At 47.1% G+C, this 21,467-nt stretch overlaps 2 protein-coding genes across 2 annotated transcripts; both read right to left on the reverse strand.

The window, feature by feature from the left end:
• Positions 1–2,325: 2,325 nt before the first annotated feature.
• LOC148213996 (acrosin-like) lies at positions 2,326–10,264 on the reverse strand. Its single transcript, XM_088129068.1, has 5 exons — positions 10,195–10,264; positions 8,692–8,893; positions 5,855–6,123; positions 5,267–5,412; positions 2,326–2,802 (listed from the first exon to the last, which is right to left on the reverse strand). The coding sequence occupies exons 1-5, from the start codon at positions 10,262–10,264 to the stop codon at positions 2,326–2,328; spliced, it is 1,164 nt and encodes a 387-aa protein (XP_087985194.1).
• A 2,377-nt stretch (positions 10,265–12,641) lies between these two features.
• On the reverse strand, positions 12,642–21,467 carry LOC112542744 (acrosin-like). Its single transcript, XM_088129069.1, has 5 exons — positions 21,389–21,467; positions 20,763–20,964; positions 20,016–20,284; positions 16,656–16,801; positions 12,642–14,679 (listed from the first exon to the last, which is right to left on the reverse strand). Exons 1-5 carry the CDS (start codon positions 21,465–21,467, stop codon positions 14,080–14,082), a joined length of 1,296 nt encoding a protein of 431 aa, XP_087985195.1. The 3' UTR covers positions 12,642–14,079.

Consider the following 21,467-nt stretch of genomic DNA (forward strand, 5'->3'; position numbering starts at 1 on the left):
GACAGATTTTGCAAAGTGCTGATGTTCTTCACCAGGATATTCACGTCACAATGGCTTACTTTAACTTTACTGCTTCTGCCCTCCAACTTTTTCATAATAGTCTGCTTAATTCTTCACTTGCGACCCGATGTGCCATTCTTCAATTAGGAAATCTGTTCCGTATGGATACAGATATCAGAGAATGGCAGCAAGGCGACAGCCACGCTTGGAGGCCTATTATTTTGGATGGTGATGTCAATTGGCAATGGATTAAAGTCGACCGTTTTAGGAGGGCCTACCCTTCCTTGTATTTCACTCTTACCGCGGTGGTAAAGGGTACTCTAGTAGAAGCATTTCAATTTCTTCCCCTCCCTTCCATTGTTAATCACCATCTATGGATCCCCACCTTTAATTCCAAATTAGCTACTGCAAACTCTTTTCTCATGACGGCTCAATGTGACCAATGGGGTTTTCACAAATGGCTTTGTCCTGTATATACCACTCCTTTTGAACCTTGTGCCTATAATTTCAGCGCTGCCACCTGTGTTTGGACCCAGTTGGCCAGTGATGCCCCCCGTATCATCGATAATGGTAGGGGGTGTGTTTGTGTGGTCTCCATCACGGCTATTCGCTGGGAAGATGGTACGGTGTCTCATCCTCCTGCACGACAGTGCCGCTGTAATGTTTCGTATGTGACCTCCTCTGGGGGACATTATACTGTAGTCCACTATTCTTCTAGGACACTGGGGTGGGAGGCCCCTGACTGGAATTTTTCATTGCCCCTTGGCTTTGATGTTTCCTCCCTAGCTCAACTTGCTTGGGAAAGTGATCGTGTGCAACAGAAATTGAAAGCTTTGAAACTTTCCGATAAAGGTCTTGTATTAAAACTACACCACGAAGGGGCTGAATTGGTACGTGTTGTACAGGAAATCGGTGTTCTGACTATTCATCATTGGTGGGATGTTTTCTCCGGCTGGAGTCCCACATTCTCCAATGTCTTGCACCTTGCCTTGCACCCAATTGTCATTTTGTTTTTTTTAACAGCCCTTCTGTTTATACTAATTGTCGTTTTGTATTTGAAAACTCGTATTTTATACTCTCAATTTTTTTCTATTCGCAAGTCATGCTATCGTTAATTAGTGTGCTATGGGAATATTCTTCCCATGCACAGAGGGGGGATTGTTAGAAGGTTGGGGCATGTAGACATTTTTATATATTAAGACATTTAGATGTTTAAACATTTATCTTTATATATTGTATAATATGAAGTAAAAGCAGGCCTAGCAAAATGCCAATATTCCCTTTCCTGTATGTATGGTTGACTGTACTTTAGATTATCAAAAGGTTGCATTCTTGAAGATGAGACCTTTAACACTTTTCAAAATCTCAAGGATGTGTTAATTGCTGTCATGGTTTGCCTCTTCCTGACTGGAAAGGCAGCAACTCATGGAAGTAGATAAACTGTCTTGACCTGATAGTCTCTTCTTGTTCAGGTGACCCCTCACAAAGAAAGATAAGCGGTCCTGACCGTGTTTCTGAGGGATGTAGATCAGGACAGCGCCTGGTGGACAATCAGAGTGATAAAGGATAGTTTCCATATGGCTGTTAACACTCAAGGTGATAGAAATTAGTTTACATACAGGAAGGAAGAACCTTATTCGGCATCAGAGAAAGGGGTCCTGGGTAAGGGGAGGAGTATGGATCAAGGTAACTGGCTTTGATTGGATCAGAGAGCCATGACATCTTAACGTGGGTCTGACTGTAACAGAAGGTATATAAGGTACTGTGGGGAGGGGGCCCAGCGCGGCCGCCCACCTAACTGCTTGCTGTCATTGCTTCTGCACTTGGGTGAAGAATAAATCTCCTAACTTCTTGCAATTCGTCAGTGTCTTTACTCCCGGCTCAGAAACGGACTTGGTAAGATAACTTTTTCTTCCAACAGAGCAACTGTTGGCAGAGGGACCGTGGGCACCTCTGAATCAGCTGGAGGAGCATCTGTTGGCAGAGGGACCGTGGGCACCTCTGAATCAGCTGGAGGAGCATCTGTTGGCAGAGGGACCGTGGGCACCTCTGAATCAGCTGGAGGAGCATCTGTTGGCAGAGGGACCGTGGACACCTCTGAAACAGTGTCAGCTGGAGGAGGATCTGTTGGCAGAGGCACTCTGTTGCTTCCTAGAGAGACTGTGTCCTTCTCTGAAGGATCTGTAAGAGCTGCTGAAGCCTTATCTGTGGACAAAGGAAATATGCCTATCAGTAGAAGGGTATCAGAGGCTGCTAGAGAGGGATTAGTAGACAAAGATATGGTGTCCACTTCTGGAGAAGTATCAAGGGCTCCTGAAAGACCACTCATGGGCATGGAGGAGTCATTGTATCTTTTCCAGTAGTGCTATTGCCTACTAGAAAATCATCAATGGTCAGAGGAAATATGTTCATTTTAACAGAAGCATTAGGAGTACCTGTCTGGCCACCTGTGGTCAAAGAGTGTGTGTCCAGGTTTGTAGGGGAGTTGGGGGATGTCACGGACAATGCTGGGGGCAGAAGGACTGTATTCACACCGAAATGGTCTGCTGGAGTCACTGTTTTCATTGATTGGAGCATTACTGGGTCCTCAGTTCCATGCACCACTAGATGTTTCTTTTCTGAAAGCTTTTCCACTTCATTGTTCCCCATCTTTGCCAGGATCCATTCAAGGAAGGCCTGAGTAGAAGTGAAGATTCCTGGATTTCTTCCCTCGCCACAGCCCTTGCCCCAGCTGGTGATCCCCACCACGTAGAACGGAGAGGTGGGGGATGTCTTGCACATTAAGGGTCCCCCGCTGTCCCCCTGTAGAGGGAAAGAACAAGAAAGAAAGTGCCCCACTTGGGGGAAGGGAAACCGAGTCGTCTTGCCTGAACGGCCCAGAGGTCAACCTGGGGGCTCTTTCCAAGCCGGTCGCCACACCAAACCCTGCTAGGTAACTGCGTCACCTTGGGAGCCTATCTCCCGGCACAAGTCGGAGCTTCACCTGCCTCTTCCACCCAGCTCCTCTAAGGGCATCATTACAGTATATCACAACCACGCGAGGCCAGTTCACTGGTGAATACAATGATGCTTTCAGCGTGCCTCGGCGGGGCCAGAGGTGAGGCGCATATTAGTGCCGTGCAGAAAAATTCTTCTGCATTTCTCCCTACAGTCGCCATTCGTTTTGAGAAAAGAGGGGTTGCTTTTAAAATGTTGTCCAAAGCAGAAGAGAAGAGCGTCTTGGTAAAATTCGGACGAGTGGCGTTTGGTGCTTTTGTGTTTATCTACGTATGAAGGACTCTATGTGTGTGATGATGATGGTGATGATAACAAAAGCTAATTATGTCCTACCACTTGAAGGGACGCCATTGGAAAAGATGCCGAAGGAATGTCCGGACGCCGCTAATTAGGAATCAAGCTGGAAGGTTGTCCTGGGCAGCAGCCCCATGGAAGAGACCGTGGGATATTCCCTCGGGAAGGAATATAGGTGGAATCGGCTTGCTGGCTGTGAGACCCTGGGTGGGCTTTGGGCAGATGGGGGTGCGTCGCATAACCCAAAGCCTGGCTGTGTTCTACCTGATGAACGACCCGGGTTCAGCCCCTGGCATCTCCAGGGAGAAGAACCCGGCCACCTTCCTTGGGAGGGGGTGGTCTGCCACTGTACGTGGCACATTGATTTGCCTTGAAAGAGACCAGTGATTTCAATAGTGAGCAAACACCATGGAAAATTCCTACATGGGCTGAGGTCTAGGTGACTAGCCTAGCAGAGAAGTGGGGTGCCCTCACAGAACCCGTTCCATGACTCCAGGCTTAGCAAACCCTGGCAGCAGTAGGAGGACCATAATATTAAACCGACCCACAGCTGAGCCTTTCCCAGCAAAGAGAGGCACCTGCAGGGTTGAAGGTGTTCACCCAAATGGCAAAAGAAATGTTGCACCGTTGCAAAGGAAGTTCTGCCCCTTTCACACACGCCTGCAAGGTCACAGGGCACATACAAAGGGGTAGAGCTTGCACGGGGACAGTGTAAGGCAGCTCTCATCCTATGCCCCCCCAACACTCCTCTGAAAGCAGACACGATCTAAGTGTGCAAACCTCTTCCCTTTTACACTGCGGTTTCTGGACCTTGATATACGGTGTCAGATTCCGGAGAAAGATTGCCGGGCACTTTCTTTTGACAGAAAGAGCTGCTGCCCGTGCTGGTCAAGTGCCCGCAATCGTCTTTTAGGCCAGGCAGAAAAGCTGCTGATTCCACTTCAACATCAGAAAAGGGAAAGAAGAGAGAGAGGAGAGAACTGCTTACACGAGCAGCAATCTCCCCTTCCTCTGGTGGAGGGCAAGAGGAGCAGAGCGTGGGAATCTGGGTTCCTTCCGAATAAAAGCAAAAGGAGAGGAAGTAATTCAACAGGCTTAGCGCTTCCAGAATTCCAAAACAGGTTTATGACTGATTAGCAATCCATACAAAGCAAATGAAACATTCTTTCATTTGAATGTGCTTTGCCCCAAGGAGGCAGTCATGAAACCCATCTCTTTCAGATAGCCCTGACCATCAGCTTGACTCACCGGCTGAGATAGGACTGGGTGCTGTGGGAGACCCAAGTTTGTTCCGCAGCATTCAAGAAAACCTTTAAAATGCATCTTTCCACCAAGCTTTTAAATGTGATTTAAAAAAAACTTCCTATGCGGCTTTAAAGTTTCGTGAGCCTCCTGAGAATCTGGCTGAGTGGAAAGACAACATATAAATGGGATCCGTAAATGCCACCGTGCAATTCTGGGATGCCAAGAGTGAACCAAGGGAGGCGGGTCCGTTTCTAAGCCCAGTCGGAAGCACTGCTCTGATCACACCGAGCCCTCGGCGCCACGGGAGCCGCAGGGTTGCTCCTGCCTGTCCATCCCTACTTACGATCTGATGGGAGATGACATGGAAGCACCTGGAAGTTGAAAAACGGCCACCAAAGCAGGCAACAGAAAACGATTTTCGCACATTGCCTGGAAAATCCCAGGGGGGTAGAATGATAGAGTTGGAAGAGAGCTGAGGCCATCCGCTGCACACTGCAGATCCACTGCGCCCTCCCCAGAGGTCGTGTCCATGAAATCACTAGGAATTGCGACTGGAAGCAGCCCTTGCATGGCACTCTGACTGTGCATGATTGGTTACTGTAGATGTCACTGTATTTTAGTGCATGGGTGGACACTGTTGGCTACCTTGTAACTCCAGAGTGACTCACAGGTTGACCAAATGATTGCTAAGAGAAAGTCATCACCCACCAGGGTAACGGTTGCTTCTTACCTGGCAAGTGTTGACCCCTCCTTCCTCATATCCAGCACAGAAGGTGTGAGGACTCATGGCCCCATTGTACCACTGGCTGCTGTTGCATTTCTTCGTCTCCAGAATATTCACTCTGTTTTCTTGGAGAACGTCAGAGGTCTTCACCCCTCCAAGTAAAGGGAACAGATTAGTTTGGCTTCTACCTTGTCCCTTCCTTAGCAGCCTCTCTGCCCCCATTTTCAAGTCTGAGGTCTGCATGGTTCAGAGCCTGATCATTTAAGGAAAAACATGAAAACCTCCATAAACTTGTTATTTGGCTCTTAGTTGTGGGTATGGATGTGACACCTCATGGTTCCCAAGGTATCTCAGCATCTTTGGAGCTTCTCAAAATTAGAGAAGGAAGAAGCTGTGATAAACCCCAACTTTGTCATATCTGAGAGGTGTGTGGAAGAGCCCTGCAAACTTCATCTGTGGGAACTCAGTAGAACTACAGCAGACATTTTCATCCACCTCTCAGTTTGCCCTTCTCTGTGCACATACATGGCTGCTTTTCCAGTTGAACCCTGAGGGTGTTCCTGCCCATGTCACCCTCCATATCTCCATGCTTACTGTTCTGGATGTCAGTGCCCCAGCCAATAATGAAGCAGTCTTGGAAAGAAGGCTCAGAGCCCACAGTGACAGAAGGCAAGCAGGCTGGTTGCACATAGTTGTCCAAGATGACCGGGCTGTTGAGCTCTATCAGTGCAATATTGTTGGCCTTGGTACGTGGACTGTAATCTTCGTGAAGGACAAGTTTGCGCACAGAATGTAGCTGTACAGTGTCTGGTAAATTGGACAGATACGTGGCACCCACCAGAATCCTCCAAGGATTAAAGAATCTGCAAGTAAGGATAAGACCATAAGAGTTTTCAAAGAAAGCCCCCAGTCAAAAAGTCCACTCCCCCAATCCTTCACTGTGCCTAAGAAAGACACACATCAAGTGACTGCCACTGCACATGCAAATTATGAGTCTCAGGTGGGCATCTCACGCCCAAGTAAGAACTAGTAAAGCGCATGTTAAAATCCGGAAGGATGTCATCAGCACAGTCCCGAGAAGCAACAGCACTTCCAACTTCATGAAGGTGCTTGCACCGGGACCCAACAGTGCTCAAATGTGCATCAGGAAACATGGAACCCGCCAAGCATTTTTCAGAGCGTGCAGGATGCCAAACAGCCAGGGCAGGGGGAGGGCTTGATTAATTCCCTTATATGGAGCTATTAGAGAGATATCCCAAACAGATGTGGAAGTCATGTTTTGTATTGTCCATGCGTTTACTCATGAAACTGCAGCAGCCCCTTCATGTGCTCAACCAGCTTAGAAAGCAGAGAAATCTCCCTTTCCAGGTGCTGATGGTCAAAACTGTGAGAGGAAAATTATTAGTAACCTTTAATATGTTTTAATGCTAATTTTAATTGTATTCAATAAAATCAAAGCTAGCCAAAATGTGGCCTTTTGGGCAATAATAGGAAATTGGTAATTTGCAAGACTAAGCAAACTGCTGATGGGAAAAGGACAAATGGAACAGGGAAGTGTGGTAAGATTAGCACTGGGAACGTTATGAATCAGTTGCAAATCCTGGAAGTCATGTCTGTGGTCTGCAGTTGTTGAGGATAAAAAGGATTGCAAAGAGGGGGCCGGGGCCGCTCGGCCAAGCTGTCTTACCTGACCGCTTGCTGGTGCTGGTCCTCGTTGCAATGTGAATCTAAGTGAGTACCTTGTCTGTTATTGATGGAATTTATATTTGCTTGTTGAACTAACATTTAATAAAGCCTTAGAACTTTGAAGTGGCTTATGTTATGGGGTGTCTGTCTCCCGTGTTTAAAGAGGTTTTTCCCCTGACAGAACAAAAGCCTCAAAAACGAGCTGCCCTGATCACTCTCAAAACAATCCAAGAAGCAGCTTTGCCCAATCTCTAAAATATATTTATTTTACAGGAATACTTTCAAGCTGCTTTTCTAGAGCAAGGGCTTCTTAAAGCAGAACAAACAATTTCGCAGAATACCAGAGTTGGAATCAAATTCAAGCATTCATTAAAAGTGGCAGTCTGGCTTCTCCTTGGACACAGCCAGTATTTTAATGTCAATATGCCCTGTGAGTTATTTTGCCCCCTTTTGAAACTATCTGTATATCTGTATATCTGTATATCTGTATATCTGTATATCTGTATATCTGTATATCTATCTATCTATCTATCTATCTATCTATCTATCTATCATCTATCTATCTATCTATCTATCAATCATCTATCTATCTATCAATCATCTATCTATCATCTTTGTTGGCTGACTGTTCAGCAAGAAAGGAGGCAAAAGAGTTGCTTCTTGTCTGCCAGATTTCACTCCAGGCTTTTACTCCAGACTGTTTCTAGGGACTAAACAATGATATGACTTGGCTCAGTCCAGAGATCTATCAATGGGTCCACTCAGTCTGGACTGAATGATAGTTTTCCAATCCGACTTCTTTTCTAGATCTACAGCAAGATTTCACAAAGTCATCAGATGTACAGGTTCAGAGATATCTTCGGGGAGACGGGGGGGGGGGTGAAAATCACCAAAGCAGCATCACACCACACGCTCTGCCTTTCGTACACATGTCCTGATATCACACCCACATACAGAGCAGGTGGAGCGTGTGGCATGATGGCATGATGTTACTTTCATCGTTTTGATTAAGGCATTGGATCCTACGGACTCTGTAGGGTGGGAAGACACCTTGGACATCATCTGGTCCAGAATCTACTCCTCCTCCAGATGTTGCAAGGGGATGATGTCTGAGGGGATGAGGTATACCAATTGCCACAGATTCAGTGCAGGTGTATTTGAGACATACATGTTTTAAATATTTCTAAGGGACTGGAACTTTGATCGACTATGGACTTGTATTATGTCCCCCTGTTGCGATGGTTATATGGAATGCATGACACACTCAGATCGAATACCATCCCTTCCTCCTTCCTGCTCCCATCTTTGCAGAAAGTGGCTTTTCTAAGAGCACTGTAGCTACCGTCAGTTACCCCAACCCCAAATTCCACAGATCTAGGAAGAAGCCCATTTAGGGTGGTTTTACTTCATTACACCACTGGACATGCTATATATACATCAGGTGGCCTCAGAAATCTCTCTCCAAAATAACCAACTTTTACAACTAGTTCACCTGAATCAGACAGTCACCCCTTGGCATTGGAGCTCTTCAGTTAGAACCTATCCAGTGTGTTGAGTTGCACATGTTATCATCCCTGGGCAGCAGGTAGCACCCTCAGGCTCATGATGGCCAGGCTAGATAAGGAAGGGCATTGTTCGTCGTGTGACCCCAGCCTTCCCTTTCCACACACCTTCCTCTGTGACAGCCCGAGGAAGCCTCCTCACTGCAGGGGCATTTCCTGCTCTTTCAGATGCCAGTCTCTTACCTCTTCTTTGTCTTGAAGCAATGAGCTGCGGTGAGGATCCACCGCTCAGCAAGAAGGGACCCAGCACAAAAGTGCCGAGGACCCTTGGAAGAAAGGACCTGGATGCTGACAACCCAAGGCCACATTCCGGGCAAGGCGTCGAGGCCACCCACGTCCCGCACGCTGCTTTTGTGGCTAGGAGCCAGGGGTCGCTTCCCACAGTCTAAGGGGAAACAGAGGGAGCAAGTATCAATGAGCAAAAGCAGAGTAGGCTGTGGTTCAAAGCCTTACAGTTCACAGGGTCAGATTTGTCAGGGAGCTTGGTTCCAGAAGGATATCAAATATGGCAAAGAGGATGCCGGCCTGGTGGGAGATTTCACTCAGAACACTTCAGCCAGCAGGGTTCATGAGACGGTTTCGGTTAGCCACCTGAGAGGAGCTGTGGCCCCATTTGATCAGCACTCCCTGGGGAGGCGTGCTGGCATTCACACCCGAGTGTTCATAGAGCACTCTTAACCCTCACCTTGAGTTGAGCGCAGGCCAGGATCCAAGGCACAATCCCAGAGACCTGCTGCCAGTCAGTATGAACAATTGAGCTAGCTGGGCTTTGTTTGGTAGACCAATAGTCTTACTCAAAGTAGAACAGATGTTTCAGGAGAAAAGCTGGACTTTTCCACGGTAGTGAACAGGGACGTGCCCTCAGGGCCTGAGATACATTTGGCTATCCTTCACATGAGCCCTGTGGACTATTTAATGCCTCCGTGGAGGCAAACCAGAAATCTCAGTCCAACGTGCATTGTTTCCAATGTTTATGCTTTCCAGAGTAAAATCGTTACTCTCTACTTGTGTCTAAATCTCAGGCCATCTTGAGGCCATCTTCCCAACTGCTTCTTTCTCCCCACACATCCCTATCTGAATGTGACTTTCTTTTCAGGTTCTTTGCTCCAACTATTTTAGATCTTTCTGAAGGAACAAATGAGTAGTTGGAAGGCTTCAGAGCAAAGCAGCAGATTATTTACAAGTTTGCCTGTGTGACCTACGTGGGCCGTAGAAGCATTATTTGAAAATAGGAATTTCGGTGGGTGTGCTGGTAAGACAACAAGCCTCCTGGAAAGCTGAAGGAGTGACAGGTGGAAATTTTCTACCTTTTCTTCCAGGTAAATGGGTTCCTGAATGGCAACATTGATATATCAGCCATTTTCCGAATGGGCCATTTTGTGAGAATGCCCACAACGCAGTCCCAAATTCCAAAGGTGCTCATCGATCCAAAAACATTGCCAGCCACAAAGCTGCAGCTGCCCACAGAAACGACAGTGTGGTTCTTTGTGCAACTATCTGAACATTGTGCTCCCTGAGTTCCCAATTCTGAAAGGACCGCGAAGGCAGCCTTCATGAAGACAAGGGCGAGCACTCATGTGGAGACACTGCTGGGGAAGTTTCCACCGGGGGTGGGGGGGGAGCCAGAGAGTGGCAGCCATGGCAAGATTCCCACACCTCCCTCAGATCCCCCCAGGCCCTGCTTACTATCTGGGTCATAGCCATGGCTCTCCAACAACTGCAGCAACAGCAGTAGCAGCCCTGGCTGGGTGCCCATCCTGAGCAATGGCCCTTGGACTCTATTCCACATTGTTTGAGTCATACTCAGCACTGAAATGCCGACATCAGCGGGTTCTCCTTCTGAGTTGCTAGGAGACAGGCCTGGCCTTGACTGGTGGCTGAGGGGTGGAAGGGATAGGCCACTCATCACTTCATGGACTAGCCAGGTGGACTCCGCCATGGAAGAGCTCTCTGGAAGCCGGCCTTGTTCGTTTGCTGTTTCATATAGCACTTACCGTAATGCTGGCTCTAAATAAGTACCGAAAGAGGGCCGGTGATCATGGCAGGGCGTGGGAGATGTCTTCACAATAGACATTCTGGAAGCTTAAGCATCTTCTGGAAGCGTTGCTAGAACAAGCTCCTTGGCCAGTGGGAGCAGCAGATCTCAGAATGTTAATCCATGATATGCAGCTGCTGCCAAATTGTACAAGCAGTCCTAGCAGCTTTTGGGAAGGATGCAAAGGAACCGGCCGCTGGTCCGTCCCAAGAGCTTCACGGAGAATGCTGGAGCAACTCGTTCATCCAAGAACACATCCGTTTCAAGAGCCAAGAAGTTTTGGTCCTGCCTGGAAAATATTGCACTTCCCCACAAAGTTCTTGGCAAGCTAACGAGGCTGAAACTGGCTCATTGTACCCAGACTGTTTATCTGAGGTTTCTGATGATCTTCAGTTTACTGTGGCATCTCTCATTTTCCCTTAGCTAGGTATTCTCTAAAAGTGATTTTAAAATGAGTTCTATTTAGCCCACAAGTTGAATATTTATTAACACAGACATAGAGAGGTGAGGTTCCCACAATATGCTTAGTCTGGTTATTGAATTAAGCCGTTGTATGAGTTTGTACAACTCTGTGAAACTTCAACTATTCAAATGGGTTCACAAAATACACTAACCCATTGTACATTTTTAGAAGTGGTTAAGCCGAGCCACCTGAATTAAAAATCCATCCAAAGACAGTTTAACAGTTTCCTACAAAATCTCCCTGCCATGTTTCTGCCTGTCAGAGTCAGCTGGCACAGCACAACTAGGGACTTGCCCAGCCGCGCTTAGCCGGTTTCACCGCTCGAGCACTAGCAAGGAAAGGGGAGGTGAGAAACCGCGAACTGATTAACGGGCCAGCTGGCGCCGCTTAACTAAACCGCAAACAGATGCGTTGTGTCAACGCCAGATTGCCGCGGGCACTGTAGACAAAGGGGAGAGCCGCGGATTTGAGTTCAAGCAATCAGCTCGTGATTGGGGAACTCCCGGTTTTGCGCAACAGAAAGACCCATCGACAACAACAACAACGCCAGCAGTAGACAGCAATCAAGAACACAAAAGAGCTGGACTGAATCTGCCACTTGAGTAAAGGGAGGGATTGCTGCAGGTGATCTGTAACCAAGCAACAGGGGCTAAGCGCGGGAACGGGGAACTATAAATTGTATTGTAAAATGTGCCAAGCCAGTCCTGGCTTTGTCTGTAATTACGAACATTACGCTTGAGTAAACTTCTTGGCTGACACACGTGTCACAAGAGTTTCTCTGAGTGGAACGGGGTAAACCTTACATTGCCCACATATCCAAAAGCTTGTTCTGCCCTTTGGGACAGCTCAAGCAAGCAGGGCCTTGGTGAGTCTCATGCCTGGTGAGAAACTGCAAGGTCCTCAGGACAGCAAAGGCAGAACAGGGCATTATGCACTCCTCGGCTGGGTTTAGAGCAAGGGAACACTCCGGCAACATCTTTTTTGTTCAGAAGACCTGGTAACAGGTACTGTACTTTAGAGAGGAAGGGGAAATGGCCCTTCCGGTAGTCTCCGGCTCTACCACTTTGTGAACTGGATTTGCAAGGCCTTGTCTCTGCAGCAAGCAAGCAAGCTGTGAAATCGCCTCATCTTCATGTTCCAGCAAAACAGGCTACAGATCTTCTCTTGCCATCACCTTCGGTTGCAGCCTGCTGTGTGCTGGGGACACCCGAGCTCTTTTCTTCTCCAGGTTTGATTTCCTACCACTTCCCTCTTTCTTTGATCAACTCAGCGGATTAAGAAATAGGAACTGCTGTTGTCCTGTTTCACTCCCTTCCTTATTTCTTATCCCCCTTCCCTTTGAGACAAGCTTCTGCATAAGAATACACTCAGTATTCTTATATTATATTATGTTACGTTATATTATGCGGACTTCTCCTCATCCATCTTACAATAAGTCCAAGCTTCCCTTCCCTTCCCTTCCCTTTCCTATTTTTAATAAATCTCTTCCAACTATCTATTTTGGATGACATACCCTATCATTCTCAACTGGCACACTTAAATCTGGAGGACATCAGATTGGAAAAGATGAGCCTCATGTAAGGACCTGAAGTAATGGTATTTCACGCTCATTGCTGCAAGATGTTAGTTACGTCAGTCATTTGGACCAGACAGGTAGCTCTTCTCCTCCAAGAGAAAAAGAACCAAAATCGCAAAGCTGGTTTTCTTCCCCCCAGACTGTTTCCTGCAGTTATTCAACCTAAGGAAGCATAATTAATGTTCCAACAACAAAGAATCATATTAAGTCACACATGAGATCCACAAATGTCTAATTAAGTACCACATTTTCTCAAGACTAATATGGCTGGCACCTCACTGGAATGAAGTCTTGCACTATGAAGAAAACGGATTTCCAGGATTCTCCTTAGCACATCTCCTTCCCTTTTTTATCATCGTTAGCCACTTTATAGTCTCAAGGCCATCAGGAAACAAGTGAGGCCAAGGCAGAGAGATTGTTCACCTGATGTACTATCCATCTGTTCAGATGTACATGTGCTACTATAGTGCTGTCCAGGGCAGAAAGGTGCATCTTTGTCCCAAGATGCTCATTAAGAGATCCGTTCCTGACCATCCTGAGTCGAACATCTTCCACAGGCTGTGTCACAACTGTTCCTCCCCATCACTGCCTCCTTGGAAACTCTGGGACCAGCCCCTAAGGATGGGGCCAAATTCTTGAGTTGGAGAAAGGGCTGGGACCTGTTCCTATGTGTCCTCAGATGCAGCTGGCCGTTTGAGGATAGCCTCTGGCAATCGAGAGTGGAAGTACTGCCTTGGCCAAAGGACACGGAAAATGAGCATAGAGCTTGGAAGGAAAGTCTTGGGTCTGGACAGGCATAGACGGGAACCTGGACATGTGCGTTTATTTTGCAGAGTATTTGGAGGTTCCCAAATGCAACTTTACTGTCAGAAGATGCATGAAGAATATGAGGTTTCTCTAGAACTTCCAAATTCCAGCCTCTAAAGAAATCTATGGGGACTTTGGAGAAGGTTTGGTCACTCTGCAGTAGTAAACAAGCAATCAACAAAGAGGCAGCTAGGCAACTATTTATGGGGAATTTGAGCAAGCGTGTTGGTGCTCCAGAGTGAAAAGCTTTGGATATTTATGGATCCTCCAACAGAGCTGGTTCTGAAAGCTGTATGGGTTGCAATGTCATCTTCTATATACACACCTGTATTTGCATCAGCAAATTGGAGAACTCTGGAGTATGACTGGGCTTCTTGTGATACACAGAGGATCCAAATTTGCTTTTACCCCTGAAGTGATATGGGAGGTCTCTAGAGATAGCAAGGTTTATCTGCAGGGATATATGGAGGGGTTAGAGTTGTAGGACGGATTCTGGAGGACTGCATGCTGGTTCTACAGTGAGTATTACCTCTACGGAGACATCTAGCAGTTCAAGAGAGTTGCAGGTTGGATGAATGCAGACTGCACAAGGACACTTGGCACTGTCTCTGGGGAAAGACATTTAATGGTTTTCAACCACCGGAGATGGGAGCATTATAATTTGGCCTTCTGAAAAGCTTTGGAGAGGTGTCATGTTCTGCTAGGTGAGTATCTAGGGGGATGTGCCATGTCCATCCTAGGGGGTGCTGAAGAGGGTTCTGGGGGCAGAAGCACTCTGTCTATCTTGGAAGCAGTATCAGGGGCTACTGGAGGGGGTTCTATGGGTAAAAGGACTGCATTGATCTCTGGAGGGGGACTGAAGGATGACGAAGGGCCTTCTGTAGGCAAAGGGACTGTGCTCACTTCAGGTGAGGTGCTGGGAACCGCTAGAAGGGCGTCCCTGAGCAAAGGGACGGTATCCACCTCTGGAAACTCAGTCTTAGGAACTGAGGTCCTAGGCCTCGGGTCTTCCTCCAAATATTTCTTGAGGAGCTGTGAAATCTCAGTTTTGAAAGCTGGGGGCATTGCTGTATTTTTAGTCCAACCTCTGTGTGAGGGTTTTCTCTTTCGGAGAGGCATCTCTTCCACTTTCACAATTTCCTCATGGATCCATTCAAGGAAGGCCTGAGTAGCAGTGAAGATTCCTGGATTTCTTCCCTCGCCACAGCCCTTGCCCCAGCTGGTGATCCCCACCACGTAGAACGGAGAGGTGGGGGATGTCTTGCACATTAAGGGTCCCCCGCTGTCCCCCTGTAGAGGGAAAGAACAAGAAAGAAAGTGCCCCACTTGGGGGAAGGGAAACCGAGTCGTCTTGCCTGAACGGCCCAGAGGTCAACCTGGGGGCTCTTTCCAAGCCGGTCGCCACACCAAACCCTGCTAGGTAACTGCGTCACCTCGGGAGCCTATCTCCCGGCACAAGTCGGAGCTTCACCTGCCTCTTCCACCCAGCTCCTCTAAGGGCATCATTACAGTATATCACAACCACACGAGGCCAGTTCACTGGTGAATACAATGATGCTTTCAGCGTGCCTCGGCGGGGCCAGAGGTGAGGCGCATATTAGTGCCGTGCAGAAAAATTCTTCTGCATTTCTCCCTACAGTCGCCATTCGTTTTGAGAAAAGAGGGGTTGCTTTTAAAATGTTGTCCAAAGCAGAAGAGAAGAGCGTCTTGGTAAAATTCGGACGAGTGGCGTTTGGTGCTTTTGTGTTTATCTACGTATGAAGGACTCTATGTGTGTGATGATGGTGATGATAACAAAAGCTAATTATGTCCTACCACTTGAAGGGACGCCATTGGAAAAGATGCCGAAGGAATGTCCGGACGCCGCTAATTAGGAATCAAGCTGGAAGGTTGTCCTGGGCAGCAGCCCCATGGAAGAGACCGTGGGATATTCCCTCGGGAAGGAATATAGGTGGAATCGGCTTGCTGGCTGTGAGACCCTGGGTGGGCTTTGGGCAGATGGGGGTGCGTCGCATAACCCAAAGCCTGGCTGTGTTCTACCTGATGAACGACCCGGGTTCAGCCCCTGGCATCTCCAGGGAGAAGAACCCGGCCACCTTCCTTGGGAGGGGGTGGTCTGCCACTGTACGTGGCACATTGATTTGCCTTGAAAGAGACCAGTGATTTCAATAGTGAGCAAACACCGTGGAAAATTCCTACATAGGCTGGGCACCCAAACATACGGCATTGCTACAAAACCATCTGAATGGTTTTCCCAGTTCTTATACCTACAGTGGAAGAGTGGATTATTAAACTGATGGATTTGGCTCAAATGGCAAAGCTAACAGCCTTAATAAGAGATAATACTGTTTCTAAATTTGTCTCCTCATGGCAACCCTTCCTAGATTACATGCTTGGGTTGGAAAAAATTAAGCTTTGATTGTGGGATTTAATGATTAGATGGTTTGTGTTGATAGAAATAACGTGAATTAGGATTAAATAGTGGTAAGAGATTGACTTTTTTTTCATTTGTACTTATATCTGTATTGGAGATAGTCGGAAGTCACTTTTTGTTCCATCTTTCTATTTGATCTCCCTTTTAGTTTTTGTCTTTTTCTTTTAGTTCTATCTTCTCTCTTTTCTATATTTTCTGATTTGTATTTTAATTGTACTTTTTATATATCTTAATAAAAGTTTTGAATTAAAAAAAATGAATGGATTCTCAGTTCTTTTCCAGGACCAACTGGAAGCACTGATTTTAGTCATCAAAGGACTTCATGGCTGGAGCTACAATGTCTGAAGGATTCCTCCTTCCCATAGATGCCTCTGAGTAGGAAATCCTGCTCCATATGCTCACGTTCAACAGAGGACTTCTTATGAATAGCTATTTCAGTAGTCACTTGCAAAATAGGAATTGCTCTCATCAGGATATCTTCCCGGCCTCTACACTATGGTGATTTTTCTTTAAAGAACCGGGCTCTTCTCTTTGCTGAATGCCACCTTATACCTGCATCTTAAAACTATTTTGTGTCTGAGAATTTTTCAATCTTTTTAGTACTTTATTTTATGCTTATGGGACCATATAAACCATTTAGGATACGTAATGCTATTTCATTGGATTTTAAATTTTTTACTGGGTTTTGTCTTGTATTGGTTACATCATCTAGAGAACTTCAGTCCTAGGTTGACTCATAGCTTAAGTGAATGGAGAAACTAAGAGATTAGCAGAGATGCTAAGTGGCCTAGTGAACCATCCCCAATCAGGGTAAGAACAAGGAGTTCCTTACCTGGCAAGTGTCGATGCCTCCATCCTCATATCTAGCACACAAGGTGCCAGGACTCATGGCCCCATTGTACCACCAGCTGCTGTTGCATTTGTTGGTCTCCAGAATCTTCACCCTGGCTTCCTGCAAGATATCAGAGGTCTTCCTGCCTATGAGCAAAAAATACAGATCAGCTGGGCGCTACTCTTCCTGAGGGTTGCTCTTCATAACTCTTCCTTCTGTAAGATCCTTTCACCACCTTCCCCTCTCCCTACTCCATCTTCCAGCCTGAATCCATGTACCTGAGAGCTCCAAAGCAACTGCACGTAGTTTATACCATTAAACAAACCAAGCCGAATGAAGAGTAAATCCACAATAATGTCACAGGCACGAGGGTGGCCATTCACTCCCTGAAAGAGTCATAATATTTGGGCAGGAGCCTGATTTGCACAAAAGGCAGGACTGCTCACCACAAAAACCATCAGCTGTAGCACAAATAGTATTTGGTAAAGGTATAAAAAGTGAGAGCATTCGATAAATACGGGGGGATGAAATAAGTTGAGCAACCTATAAGAGCTCTGCTTTTCTTTTTTATGTTCTGGCTATTGGCCATTTCAGTCACAAAATCATACCTCAGCTCCTCTTCCTAGGTCTGTGCAAGGGAGATAAACCATCTAGACAGGTATGAAGGAGCTTTGCTAGGCTATGCTTCCAAAACAGATGTCAGTGCCAAGTTAGGTCCTAACGTATGTGATGTTGATATTGAGGTGGCATCAGGAAAAGATCAGAGTGGAGGACTTAAAGACTGAGGAGGCTCTCTCCGTCAACAGAAAGCAAAGTCTAGAGGGGCTTCTTTAATAAAGCTCTGGTAATGGAGATAAATGTCAGCCAGATAGCTTTGCATCAACCCGTAAGAGGTCAGGTGCCTAACGGTGAGAAGAAACATGCTGCCGATCCTGAAAAAGAATACTTCCAGACTTCCTCTCCTCTCTTTTCTTTAATCCAGAGCAAAACAATCACAAAAGGATAAAAATTATAAGCATTGAGACTAAAAGGAAAAGAGAGAATAAAGAAGTGGAAGCAAAGAATGGAGAAACTTCCTTAGGCCGCTCCTGCTGCGAGCAAAGGAAAGCCGAGTGGGAAGGCAGGATCCGCACTCCTTGGGGGTGCAGCTAGTTCATCCGAAGCATTTTTCATCTATGCGACATTCCCAGATGAAGCTCTGAGCAGTGCAGAAGCCACATATTGATGCACAGATACCCAGAGAAGAATCCATATTGAACCTGCCAACACAATTATCTTCAGCAATTTGAAACAGAGACATCAACAAATACATTTATGGCTGCCAGCAGGGGAGTCAGGAGCAAGCTAGCTTCTCTCTCTGAGGCCCTGCCAGATCTGGGGGCTGTGTCAAGCTGAGTTTGGTGCTGTCCCCTCAGTTCTCGCAACGTTATAGGCCTTTGGAAGCCGAGTTGATTAACTATCAGCTTCTACTTCAGAAAAGACATTACTGTAGTAGAGCAGTTGAGCCCATAGGATGGAAAGCTGGAAGCCTCAAGCCTCACCTCCCGGAAGTCCTCTGGAAGAGGTCCACCTCACGCTTTACGGTAACAGTGGCTTGATCGTTCCCACTGCCACCACCCATCTTCCAGGAGGAGCCTCACCAGAGATCCTCCCAATCCTGGCATATGCGAGATATGGAGCTCTCAAAGCCCATGTTCCCTTTCTGCTAATAAGAGATATTTTTCAAAAAGGAAATTTCTTAATTTCTATAATGCAGCCCCAGTTGTAGGTGGGGCTAGAGAACTTCAGCCCTCCTTGGGAGATTTACCAACCTCGCAAGGCATGGACGAAATCAGTTTTGTTACACACCCAACCACCCACCCATCTTTTTAAATTTTAGATATCCCAAATGCAAACATTCAGAAGTGCAGCAGATAATTACAGAGTTCTTCAGATTTCAGGAAAACAGCAGCCTGGTTTAGTATGAAAGAAAAGAAAGAAAAAAAATATTTAAAAAATCTTATGCTCTGAGCAGAGCAAAGATGCCACCTGTCTACGACAAACGGGATTTCTCCATCACAGAGTGAAAAGGCAGGATGTCATTACTATTCTTGCAATAGTGGTACAGGGTGATCTGATGGGAAACTTCAGCACAGCACGGTAAAAATAAATAAATGAATGAATGAATGAATGAATGAATGAATGAATGAATGAATGAATGAATGAATGTTTAGCACAGCATTCCCAGCTAAACATTTTTACATTTCTTTACCCAGGTAGCTATTTTCTGACAGGTTTCTCCTGGTTTCCATTTTTCTTTGGCTTCTAACTTCTTGCAAGTTCCTTCTGAGGCTGCTGAGGAGATAAGCGATGCCTGTCCCTGACCCCACCCTGGTCTGCGGCTTCTTCACAGGACTCCGCATGTGTTTTCCCGCCTCCAGCAAAGAGGGAGGACTTCAGGTCCTTGGGCATTCACAGCAATGGTAGTTTTGCATTCCTTTCTCTGGAGCTGCCTGGTGGATTCCCACTGGCAGGGACTGAGGAGAACAGATCACAGTGGTGAGGACGCTCTCCAGGGATCATGAAAGATTTGCAGAAGTTAGAGGGACAAGGAAGGTGGCTATGTGGAAGTGCCCTGAGTTAATGATAGCGCATGCTCAGGAACCCATGGGGACGTTCCAAAAACAGTTGGACGGAGTTCTTCCAGAACAGCAACGGGTAAGCTTGCAGACAGCCTATGTTGTGGACCTGATTTTCTCTACGTGTACACTTGCACATTATTATCTATGTGGTATGTATATGAAATACTTACTTCTCAGGACTATTCTCCATGTAGCTGATGGGGCAGTGTGACCTCTGGATAATAAGTTGATGGGTTGTTAAGATGCCACAAGATGCTTGGCTGGCCCGACATGAGTTATCAATCTGCAGGATCTGCAGTAGGTTGAACCTCTACTGGAACACAAGCCCGGTGGACTCAGAAGCCACGGCACAGCTTGCCGTGAGCGTCTGTGTGTGTGTGTGTGTGTGTATGTGTTCTTTTGCTTTCTACTCTTAACTCTTTTATACTTTTGTTTAGGCCGGCATCGCAACCGCATGTGGGTTTTCCACTATCAGATCAAGACTAAACACGATTACATCAAAGGCAAAATGGGTTAGAGGCAAGTCTGATACTCCGGTAACCCATTTTGCCTTAAACAGTCTGGATCTGTTTAAAATAAGCTCTGCTTTGCAACGCTGCAAAACTCAATGCAACCAAAATGCAGCCTCAGCAGCAAAAGCCGTTATCTCCTTCTCCGCTTACACCATCGACGCCGCTGCATTTTCAGCCAAACCCGAGCAAAACGCTTCCCTCGTCTCCCAACACGCCTCCTCGCTTACCCTTCTGGGCGGTGATGCGCCAGCCACTGATGTAGCAGTCTGAGAATAAGGCTTCGGAGTCCATGGTGACGTGCGGCAAGCAAGCTGGCTGAACGTAGTTGTTGAAGGTCACAGGGCTGCCGAGCTCTATCAGTGCAATGTCATTAGCCTCGGTTTGTGGATTGTAGTCATGGTAGGAGACGATGCGGTACACAGAGCGTAATTGTACGGTGTCCAGCAAATTGGAAATGTCTGTGGCACCAATCACAATCCTCAGAGGTGGCAACGATCTGTAAGTGTGAGGCCAATGGGTGCTTCAGAGAGAGCCCGGCCAGGTTGGTGCCAGAGTTCCGCTTTATCAAAACTCTTGAGGTCTACCTCTGCCTAATAACAATCCACGTGAGCTGAAGGCCATTGCACATGTAAATTATTAGTATCAGACGTGCAAATGACATGTGCATCTGGCCCCAAAATAATTGCTTCTAGGGCACGTATTAAGGTCCAAAAGGACATCCTCAGGTTAAACCCAATTGTGACCCTGTGGCTGTCCAGGAGAGTTAGTTAAACATCGGCACAGATGAACTGTGGAACATACAAATCTGGGGTAACTATGGGTGGCCTTCCAAATCCTGAAATACGTGTCTAGGAAAACGAGCAGGCTCTTCCTGAATGGTCCCCCAGGGCTGCCTGCAAGTGGCAAAATCAAAACCACCTCACGCTCCTCTGTGCTTGCAGAGACCTCTGCGGTCTGAGATGTTGCCGTCTTACCTCTTCCTGGGCTTGAAGCAGTGAGCGGCAGTGAGCACCCAGTGGGGGGCAAGGATGGATCCAGCACACAAGTGCTGAGTCCCCTCGGAAGAGGGCGCCTGGATGCTGACCAACCATGGCCATGTCCCGGGCAAGGTGTCGATGCCACCCACAAACTGCATACTGTTGCCCTTGTCAGGTGCCAAAGGCCGCTTCCCGCAGGCTGAGAAGAAACAACAAGTGCAGGGATAAGTTGTGGCTGGATGGAAACGCGAAAGCAAATCCTTGAGGAAAGTGCTAAGCAACTGGCGCGCTTAAAAGCATCTCATCTCCCAGAGAATTTGGCTTGAGCCAGATACCCCGAAAGCTGCTTTTGCGCTTCTCCTTTAGAACTGCTAACAGTCCCAGCCTTGGAAGAACCTGGTTTTCCCCAGCCGCCTTCACCAGCAGCTAATCTGAAGGGGACGCTGCGCCAACATCATCATCTACTTCTCCCTGATACTGAGAAGTCCTGAGAAATGGGTGAAGGCAGCCTGCAGTCAGACGGGAGTAGCTACTGAGCAGAGGTGCTGCTGAAGGATCCCCCGGGTACGCCTGCTAGTGAGAGCATCAGGCAGACCCCTTTCCTACCCACCGGCCCTGCTTACTGGTTGGGCTGGAACCGTGTGTGGCCACCAGCTGCAACAGGGCCCCAGCCAGCCAAAAGCACTCCCCTGGCACACCCAT

This window comes from Python bivittatus, unplaced genomic scaffold, assembly GCF_059951505.1.
Source record: "Python bivittatus isolate LINGU-HERP-01145 unplaced genomic scaffold, Pbiv_v1 ctg000730_np1212, whole genome shotgun sequence".
Taxonomy (NCBI): Eukaryota; Metazoa; Chordata; class Lepidosauria; order Squamata; family Pythonidae; genus Python; species Python bivittatus.

What these genes read in the sequence shown, in the direction of transcription:
- LOC112542744 (XM_088129069.1), bottom strand. Translation starts at nt 21,467, where the DNA reads ATGGGTGTGCCAGGGGAGTGCTTTTGGCTGGCTGGGGCCCTGTTGCAG. An exon ending in GCGCATCACCGCCCAGAAGG is followed by an intron (nt 16,802 to 20,015) that starts GTAAGCGAGGAG and finishes TTTTGCTCATAG; the next exon opens with GCAGGAAGACCTCTGATATC. An exon ending in GAGGCATCGACACTTGCCAG is followed by an intron (nt 14,680 to 16,655) that starts GTAAGGAACTCC and finishes TTCCCTCTACAG; the next exon opens with GGGGACAGCGGGGGACCCTT.
- LOC148213996 (XM_088129068.1), bottom strand. Translation starts at nt 10,264, where the DNA reads ATGGGCACCCAGCCAGGGCTGCTACTGCTGTTGCTGCAGTTGTTGGAG. An exon ending in CCATGGCTATGACCCAGATA is followed by an intron (nt 8,894 to 10,194) that starts GTAAGCAGGGCC and finishes GTTTCCCCTTAG; the next exon opens with ACTGTGGGAAGCGACCCCTG. An exon ending in TGCTTCAAGACAAAGAAGAG is followed by an intron (nt 6,124 to 8,691) that starts GTAAGAGACTGG and finishes CCTTACTTGCAG; the next exon opens with ATTCTTTAATCCTTGGAGGA.